The 10,000-nt window shown below is 47.3% G+C and overlaps 1 protein-coding gene across 3 annotated transcripts in view; it reads left to right on the forward strand.

The window, feature by feature from the left end:
* Positions 1-10,000, forward strand: part of osbpl5 (oxysterol binding protein-like 5) — a 79,140-nt gene that overhangs the window by 63,118 nt on the left and 6,022 nt on the right. For all 3 annotated transcript variants that reach the window (XM_084452955.1, XM_084452957.1, XM_084452956.1), the window contains 5 exons: positions 4,395-4,493; positions 5,267-5,363; positions 5,546-5,644; positions 7,090-7,187; positions 9,192-9,281. In XM_084452955.1, coding sequence (XP_084309081.1) covers positions 4,395-4,493; positions 5,267-5,363; positions 5,546-5,644; positions 7,090-7,187; positions 9,192-9,281 — 483 coding nt within the window. The remainder of the gene's footprint in view (positions 1-4,394; positions 4,494-5,266; positions 5,364-5,545; positions 5,645-7,089; positions 7,188-9,191; positions 9,282-10,000) is intronic.

Raw genomic sequence — 10,000 nt, forward strand, 5'->3', positions numbered from 1 at the left:
TGTTACTGTCATACATGGGTAGCTGCTGTCTCGTGTCATGGGCTTGGGTGTAACATATACTGTACCGACGCCGAGTCTCCGGTCCTGGCTGGGCTGTACCAAAGAGGGCTGTACTAGCACTGAGGGATTGATGCACCTGGTACCGGTGATGTACAGTACCTGGTCCCTGTAGGACTCATTCATCTGGTTCCACAGACGGCCACTAATCAGGGTGTGCCAGGATACTGTTTACACAGAATGTTTGTGTCTATAGTTTCCCATACAGTATGTGTGCTGTTGGGTATAGATATTGATTAGATATTGATTGTTCAGTGTGTGTGTGTGTTCAAGTTCAATTTATTGCTATTTACTGTATATATGATATACCGAGATATATACAGTACATTGGATTTTTTTAATCATACGAGCAAGATGAAAAGAAGAGAGAAAATATAAAGATAAACAAAATATTACAATGAGAATATAAACATGCCGATTAATACAACAATATGATTAAACAATATACAGTGGTCATTCAAAAGCTATACAGCACTGCAATATAAATTAAATCAATGACAAACAGAATATACATATATTAGTGATCATTCCAAAGCCGTACAGCACTGGGGTAACGGCTATCTGGTGAACAGCTGCTAAGCGCTCTTACTGAGCGGTGATACCGTCTTCCAGAGGATAATAGATCTGCTGTAGGGTGGCCTGGATCCATCACCATGTTTTTAGCTCTACTTAGTGGCTCTGTTTAATGGCTTCTGTGTTAACAGACCATGACAGATCTTCTGAGAAATGGCCGAGGAAATGGAGGCGCCATGCTCTCTACCTCTGCTCCGTTAATATGGATAGGATTGGTCCGTATATTTCTCCTTCTGAAATCGATAATGATTTCTTTGGTTTTGCCTACATTTAAATGCACAATCAATACATTTCAATACACCCAAGTACTGTTGTATCATCTGCAAATGTAACAATATATCATTATTGAGGAATGTGGCAATGCAATCACGAGTAAAAAGTGAGTATGGGCTTAACACACTGCCTTGAGGGCGTCTCAGTACTCAGGATAAGTGGTGAAGTCAGTGGACTGACTTTGACCACATGCAGCCTGTTAGTTAAGAAATCTAAAACCCATTTACAAATGGATTGGGAAAGGCCGAGATCTCGGAGCTTGAGCACGAGTTTACAGTAGAAGGGATAATTGTATTAAAAGCTGAACTGTAATCTATAAAAAGCATGAGATGAGATTCCATCTGGACCAGTATCTTTGTGCACGTTGACCCTCGCGAATGTCTGTCTAACATCCTCCTCCGTGACGGTAAGAAAGTCACCCTCACTGGGATCAGGCAGGGATATAGGGGGGACTGTGTTCCTGGCAGGTTCACGTCTCCATCATTATCGCCTGATCTCACCTTAAAAGACGTGATCACCTTCAAACCGTGCCAAAGATAACGTGAGCCTGAAATGGAGCCTGTAACTTGATCTTGTATTGACGCTCGGCGTCTTTTATAAACCTTTCAGAATCGTATCTGGATGTTTTGTATGACGGGTCCGAATGAAAAGCAGCTGAGCCGCACCCTCAGTTTTTCTCTGATGTTGTTGTTAAACCATGGCTTTTGGTTTGGGTAACTCATGATGGATTTGGAGGGGACACACGTCAGTACAGAACTTCACATAAGCAATGACCACGTTGGTGTACTCATTGAGATCAATAGATGAAACTTAAAAAATGGCCCAGTCCGTGACGTCCAGGCATCCTTGCAGCCTGGCGGTCACGCCCTGCGACCAGCACCGGACTGTGCGCTCTGGTTTGGCGTGTTTGTTGTTTGTAGGTGGGGACCAGTAGGAGGGAGGCGTGGTCTGGCCGTAGTGTGGTTGGGGTAAAGAGCGATAGGTGTCTTTGAAAGCTGTGTAGCAGTGATCTCAGGTCTTTTTGCCTCTGGTGAGACACGTTCGATGCTGATAATATTTGGGGTGGGGGATTGGTTGAAATCACCAGATATTATGGAAACGGCATCTGGATTCGAGTTATCATAGTTGTTTATAATAGCCAATAGTTGTCTAAGTGCTGTTGTTTATGGAGTCAAAATGAGGCCAGAAAGCATTGTAAACGTAAGTGAAGTATTGTAAACAAAAACATATGAATTGTAAACGTAAGTGAAGTATTGTAAACGTAAGTGAAGTATTGTAAACGTAAGTGAAGTATTGTAAACAAAAAATATATAAATAATCACTTAATTATTAAAAAATAAAATAAAAATTGCATTTACGATACTTTTTTGCGTTTACAAAACCTTTTCTGCCTTTACAATACTTTTTCTGCGTTTACAAAACTTTCTTGCGCTGCAAAACATTCTGGCCTCTCTTTGACGTGGGGGCGGGGCTAGATGAGTGGCGTGTCCAGAGAGGAAGAGGCGGAGTTTCGGGATGCCCACCGCCATATGGGCGCTGCTCAACGTTTTTTGGACTTCTTCTATGGTTTTGATTTATATATGGCGGTGGGCATCCCGAAACCCCGCCTCTTCCTCTCTGGACACGCCACTCATCTAACCCCGCCCCCACGTCAAAGAGAGGCCAGAATGTTTTGCAGCGCAAGAAAGTTTTGTAAACGCAGAAAAAGTATTGTAAAGGCAGAAAAGGTTTTGTAAACGCAAAAAAGTATCGTAAATGCAATTTTTATTTTATTTTTTAATAATTAAGTGATTATTTATATATTTTTTGTTTACAATACTTCACTTACGTTTACAAAACTTCACTTACATTTACAATTCATATTTTTTTGTTTACAATACTTCACTTACGTTTACAATGCTTTCTGGCCTCATTTTGACTCCATAGTTGTTGCATTAGCCTGAGGTTGAACAGAAACAAGCGTTAGAATAACGGAGCTGAACTCCCTGGCTAGGTCAAAGGGTCGGCACTTGACCGATAGACACTCCAGGTTAGATGGACATGAGCCTGCTACTACCTCAACAGACGGGCACCATGATCTGTTGATTAGAAGGCACACGCCTCCTCCCTTGACTTTCCCTGTTTCAACCGCTGTACTATCCCTCCTGTACACAAAGAACCCATCAGGCAGTGTAGCTCTGTCCAGAATGTTCTAGCCATGTCTCAGTCAATGAAAACACACAGCAATCTCTCAAGTCACATTGACAGCAGATCCGACTGAGCAGTTCATCCAGCTTGTTTTCTATTGGCCAGGTGAGTGCTAGGGATGAGGGGTGAGTGCTAGGGATGAGGGGTGAGTGCTAGGGATGAGGGGTGAGTGCTAGGGATGAGGGGTGAGTGCTAGGGATGAGGGGTGAGTGCTAGGGATGAGGGGTGAGTGCTAGGGAAGAGGGTGAGTGCTAGGGAGGAGGGGTGAGTGCTAGGGATGAGGGGTGAGTGCTAGGGATGAGGGGTGAGTGCTAGGGATGAGGGGTGAGTGCTAGGGATGAGTGCTAGGGAGGAGGGGTGAGTGCTAGGGATGAGTGCTAGGGATGAGGGGTGAGTGCTAGGGATGAGTGCTAGGGATGAGGGGTGAGTGCTAGGGAAGAGGGTGAGTGCTAGGGAGGAGGGGTGAGTGCTAGGGATGAGGGGTGAGTGCTAGGGATGAGTGGTGAGTGCTAGGGATGAGTGGTGAGTGCTAGGGATGAGGGGTGAGTGCTAGGGATGAGGGGTGAGTGCTAGGGATGAGGGGTGAGTGCTAGGGATGAGGGGTGAGTGCTAGGGAAGAGGGTGAGTGCTAGGGAGGAGGGGTGAGTGCTAGGGAGGAGGGGTGAGTGCTAGGGATGAGTGGTGAGTGCTAGGGATGAGTGGTGAGTGCTAGGGATGAGTGGTGAGTGCTAGGGATGAGGGGTGAGTGCTAGGGATGAGGGGTGAGTGCTAGGGATGAGGGGTGAGTGCTAGGGAGGAGGGGTGAGTGCTAGGGAGGAGGGGTGAGTGCTAGGGAGGAGGGGTGAGTGCTAGGGATGAGGGGTGAGTGCTAGGGAGGAGGGGTGAGTGCTAGGGATGAGGGGTGAGTGCTAGGGATGAGGGGTGAGTGCTAGGGATGAGGGGTGAGTGCTAGGGAAGCGCTCGTTTAGAGGTCCGACTCCGCAGTCTCACAAGCGCTTCTCCGCGTCTCCCACGGTGACGAAAGATGCACCTCATCCCCGTATGGGACAACAAAGTTTGTTTGTAAAAACATAGTGACTCTTAATAACTTTATCTCGTATATCTAGCAATGCTTGGCGGTCATATACAATTATAGCTGATATTTTTTCATGAATACAAACATTAAAATAGCAAAAGAATTGATAGAGCTTGTACGGAGGCACCTTTTTGCGGCTCCATCACTATGGTAATTGTGTGTGTTTGTGTGTGCGTGTGTGTGTGTGTGTGTGTGTGTGCGTGTGTGTGTGTGTGTGTGTGTGTTGTAGGGTCTGAAGAAGCCGTATAATCCCATTCTGGGGGAGACGTTTCGCTGCTGCTGGCTCCACCCCCAGACAGACAGCTGTACCTTTTATATCGCAGAGCAGGTGAGTCACAAACGCACACACATTCACTCACACAGTATAGTACAGTAGGAGACACAGTGGCAAGGTTATTATAGTTAACGAAAACTAACTAAAAAACTAAAACTAGGTGTGAAAAAACATTTTTGTTAACTGGAATAAAAATAAAAACTAGACTTTACTAAAAAACGATAACTAACTAAAACTGTATTGTGTGTATACAAAACTAACTAAAATAAACTAAAATTATTGAGAAAATGTCCTTAGTTTTAGTCTTTTTCATTTCATACATAAGCCTAGCATTTTGTGTGGATATTAAATCTATCCTCCATGTTCTTTAGCTGTGTCCCTGCACAGAAGTAACCTGACGTGCGCCAGATGGTTTGTTTTGCACAGAGTGAAACAACGTGAGCTCACGAGATCAGGATGGTCTCACAAGGCTAGCACAGAAGAATAAAAAACTAAAACTAATACTGAAACTAATAAAAACTAAACTAAAACTAAGCATTTTCAAAAAATAAAAACGAAACGAAACTAGCAAAGCTGCTTTAAAACAAATCAAAACTAAACTGAAATTGAAAACAAAAAGTTAAAACGATATAAAAATAAAAACTAATGAAAAAAGCAAAACTATTATAACCTTGCACAGTGGCAACACACATTGGCAAAAAACTTAAATGTTAGCATATTCACACACATTTACTGTAAAGGCTGTGTATGTGTTCCTCCCTATTTGCCCCCCCTCCTCTCTCTCTCTCACTCTCTCTCTCTCTCTCTCTCTCTCTCTCTCTCTCCAGGTGTCCCACCATCCTCCCATCTCTGCTTTCTTCATCTGTAATAAGAAGGATGGCTTTTGCATCAGTGGCAGTATCCTGGCCAAGTCCAAGTTCTACGGTACACTAGCTCCTATCCTACTGGTCCCGTCCCTACAGTACATGCATGTTTCAAAATACTCTTTCTCATATAGACTTGACGGACATGTTTTCAGAACTCTCTGGATTCTCCTCTCAGATCTTGCTGTTGATCCGAGACAACGGTTGTTAAAATGTTGCCCTTCTGTGTTCCTGCTGTTAAAGGGAACTCTCTGTCGGCCATCTTGGACGGCAAGGCCCGCCTCCTGTTCCTGGGCCGGGACGAGGAGTACGTCATCACCATGCCTTACGCCCACTGCAAAGGTACAGGACTACACTACTACCCCACTATTACTACCAATGGATCCTCATACATCACGTCACTTCATATGTGATATTGGTGCAAACTCACTATACTGTCGGGACTCGGAACAACCTTTCTCTCTATAATGTCTCCAGTTTCATAAAAGTCCCGGTCCCTGTCTGCCTGTAGGACCCATGTTATGGTGCGTTCGTTTGTGGTCGGAGGTGGCAAGTCGCAAGTGGCAAAATACCTACCTCCGACCTGTGTGCATTCGAGCTATATACCACTATATCACAGTTACCTAGTTATATCTATATACCACTATATCACAGTTACCTAGTTATATCATTCGAGCAACTGGGGGCTGAGAAACATATCCGAATTTGCGACGAGGAAGTGCGAGTTCATGAGGTGTTTTATTTAATCATTCCTAGTAGCAAGTCGCAATTTGCCGCCTCCCAGTTATAAACGAAAGCACCATTAGTCCCAGGCCCTCTCGAGTTCGGCCGTCATCACAGTCTCGTCTCATATTCATCTCTCATCGCTCAGACCGAGCACCTGGGATGTCGTATCACGGCCGTCCTTAGCAGTGAAGTTAGGAAGTGGCTGTGGTTGTGGGGCGAGAAGGCAGAAGAGCGGGGATCTTTCTAGAAGAAACACTCCTCCAGGGTTAGACAGTGTTTGGCAACCATGGTCTGGTCATCAATCATCACGCTGCACAGGACATGCAGGTCCTGAATAGGGCTGTATATCATCTTGGATTTCGCGATTCGATACGTATCACGATACAGAGGTCACGATACGATACGTATTGCGATACACACATCATTTACTGAAAGATTTTACGTGTTCAAGACTGAAAACTGAATGGCTCAAATGCACTATATAGATAACTCAAACTCAATGACTGGACAGAGAGCTAGCTAATAAATATTTTACATTTGATATCCATGCTTTTTAAACTGTCAACATTGTAGTATTTATGGTTTTTCAAAATTATTTATATGTATGCTTTTTTAACTTAATATTGTAGAATATGCTTTTTAAACTGGATTTAAAAATGTAAATCAAAAAAACAAAAAAAAACAAATTTACAGCGCCCGGCTTTATCGATACTCCGGGCTGAAAGATCGATACAGTATCGCGAGACTACGTACCGCGATGCATCGTTGTATCGATACAATCCTACAGCCCTAGTCCTGAACAGGACCTATCATTATCTGGTTATCTCATACCCCGTCCGGCCGTCCGTCATATGATAGACCACAGGTCGAGGGGGAGGGGGGAGGTCGGGCTGAAGGTCGATATGAAGAGGGGGAGGGGGAGGGGGGTCTGAAGAGGGGGAGGGGGAGGGGGGTCTGTCCGTGTGCTGGGTCCACCTCTGTGAGCTCCTCGCTGGGTCTGTCCGTGTGCTGGGTCCAGCTCCTCGCTCCTCGCAGGCCTGTAGATGTCCGTGTTCTTGCAGGTATCCTGTACGGCACCATGACCCTGGAGCTCGGAGGGAAGATCACCATCGAATGTGAGAAAACCAAATGTGCTGCAGAGCTGGAGTTCAAACTCAAGGTACAGCTCTCCTCTGTCCCTCTGATCTCTCTCATCCTTCTGGTCTCTCCTCTCCATCTCTCCTCTGTCCCTCTGATCTCTCTCATCCTTCTGGTCTCTCCTCTCCATCTCTCCTCTGTCCCTCTGATCTCTCTCATCCTTCTGGTCTCTCCTCTCCATCTCTCCTCTGTCCCTCTGATCTCTCTCATCCTTCTGGTCTCTCCTCTCCATCTCTCCTCTGTCCCTCTGATCTCTCTCATCCTTCTGGTCTCTCCTTTCCATCTCTCCTCTGTCCCTCTGATCTCTCTCGTCCTTCTGGTCTCTCCTCTCCATCTCTCCTCTGTCCCTCTGATCTCTCTCGTCCTTCTGGTCTCTCCTCTCCATCTCTCCTCTGTCCCTCTGATCTCTCTCGTCCTTCTGGTCTCTCCTCTCCATCTCTCCTCTGTCCCTCTGATCTCTCTCGTCCTTCTGGTCTCTCCTCTCCATCTCTCCTCTGTCCCTCTGATCTCTCTCATCCTTCTGGTCTCTCCTTTCCATCTCTCCTCTGTCCCTCTGATCTCTCTCGTCCTTCTGGTCTCTCCTCTCCATCTCTCCTCTGTCCCTCTGATCTCTCTCGTCCTTCTGATCTCTCCTCTGTCCCTCTGATCTCTCCTCTGTCCCTCTGATCTCTCTCCTCTGTCCACCTGATCTCTCTCCTCTCCATCTCTCCTCTGTCCATCTGATCTCTCTCCTCTCCATCTCTCCTCTGTCCCTCTGATCTCTCTCCTCTGTCCCTCTGATCTCTCTCCTCTGTCCATCTGATCTCTCTCCTCTCCATCTCTCCTCTGTCCATCTGATCTCTCTCCTCTCCATCTCTCCTCTGTCCCTCTGATCTCTCTCGTCCTTCTGGTCTCTCTCCTCTGTCCCTCTGATCTCTCCTCTGTCCCTCTGATCTCTCTCCTCTGTCCCTCTGATCTCTCTCCTCTGTCCACCTGATCTCTCTCCTCTGTCCCTCTGATCTCTCTCGTCCTTCTGGTCTCTCTCCTCTCCATCTCTCCTCTGTCCCTCTGATCTCTCTCCTCTGTCCCTCTGATCTCTCTCGTCCTTCTGGTCTCTCTCCTCTCCATCTGATCTCTCTCCTCTGTCCCTCTGATCTCTCCTCTCCATCTCTCCTCTGTCCCTCTGATCTCTCTCCTGTCCATCTCTCCTCTGTCCATCTGATCTCTCTCGTCCTTCTGGTCTCTCTCCTCTCCATCTCTCCTCTGTCCCTCTGATCTCTCTCATCCTTCTGGTCTCTCTCGTCTCCATCTCTCCTCTGTCCCTCTGATCTCTCTCGTCCATCTGATCTCTCCTCTCCATCTCTCCTCTCCATCTCTCCACTGTCAATTTCTCCTCTTCATCTCTCCTCTCATCTCTCTTCTCCGTCTCTCTCCGCCATCTCTCCTCTCATCTCTCTTCTCCATCTCTCTTCTCCATCTCTCCTCTCATCTCTCTTCTCCATCTCTCCTCATCTCTTCTCCATCTCTCTTCTCCATCTCTCCTCTCATCTCTCTTCTCCATCTCTCCTCTCCATCTCCTCTCATCTCTCTTCTCCATCTCTCTTCTCCATCTCTCCTCTCATCTCTCCTCTCATCTCTCTTCTCCATCTCTCCTCTCCATCTCCTCTCCATCTCTCCTCTCATCTCCTCTCCATCTCTCCTTAGTCCACCTTTCTCCTCTGGCCATCACACCTTACCTTGCCTCAGCATTGTCACTTAATATTTTGAGAAAGAACCTGTTTCACTGTAGTACTTTATATACATATATAGAATCTAGTATATCAAACCTGTAGAAGATTTATCTGATAATCATATGACGCTGGTTTTCCTAGTCCTCGACTAAAACACATGCACCTTCTCCGTTGAGGACCTCTTAGTTCTGATTGGCTGGTGAGGTCCATGATGAGGACCTCTGATTGGCTGGTGAGGTCCATGATGAGGACCTCTTAGTTCTGATTGGCTGGTGAGGTCCATGTGGTGACCGATGTGTAATCCCCTCTGTTTTCAGCCGTTCCTAGGAGGAGCCTGCTCGACCAATCAGATCTCTGGGAAGATCCGCATGGGAGAGGAGCTACTGGCCACTGTGGACGGACACTGGGTACGTGCTGTTCTAGAACACCTCCTCTCTCCCTCCGGTCTCCCTAAACACCTCCTCTCTCCCTCCGGCCTTCCTAAACATCTCCTCTCTCCCTCCGGCCTTCCTAAACACCTCCTCTCTCCCTCCGGCCTTCCTAAACACCTCCTCTCTCCCTCCGGCCTTCCTAAACACCTCCTCTCTCCCTCCGGCCTTCCTAAACACCTCCTCTCTCCCTCCGGCCTTCCTAAACACCTCCTCTCTCCCTCCGGTCTCCCTAAACACCTCCTCTCTCCCTCCGGCCTTCCTAAACATCTCCTCTCTCCCTCCGGCCTTCCTAAACACCTCCTCTCTCCCTCCGGCCTTCCTAAACACCTCCTCTCTCCCTCCGGCCTTCCTAAACACCTCCTCTCTCCCTCCGGCCTTCCTAAACACCTCCTCTCTCCCTCCGGTCTCCCTAAACATCTCCTCTCTCCCTCCGGCCTTCCTAAACACCTCCTCTCTCCCTCCGGCCTTCCTAAACACCTCCTCTCTCCCTCCGGCCTTCCTAAACATCTCCTCTCTCCCTCCGGCCTTCCTAAACACCTCCTCTCTCCCTCCGGCCTTCCTAAACACCTCCTCTCTCCCTCCGGCCTTCCTAAACACCTCCTCTCTCCCTCCGGCCTTCCTAAACACCTCCTCTCTCCCTCCGGTCTCCCTAAACATCTCCTCTCTCCCTCCGGCCTTCCTAAACACCTCCTCTC

Source organism: Borostomias antarcticus (genome assembly GCF_949987555.1).
Source record: "Borostomias antarcticus genome assembly, chromosome: 18".
In the NCBI taxonomy this organism is placed as follows: Eukaryota; Metazoa; Chordata; class Actinopteri; order Stomiiformes; family Stomiidae; genus Borostomias; species Borostomias antarcticus.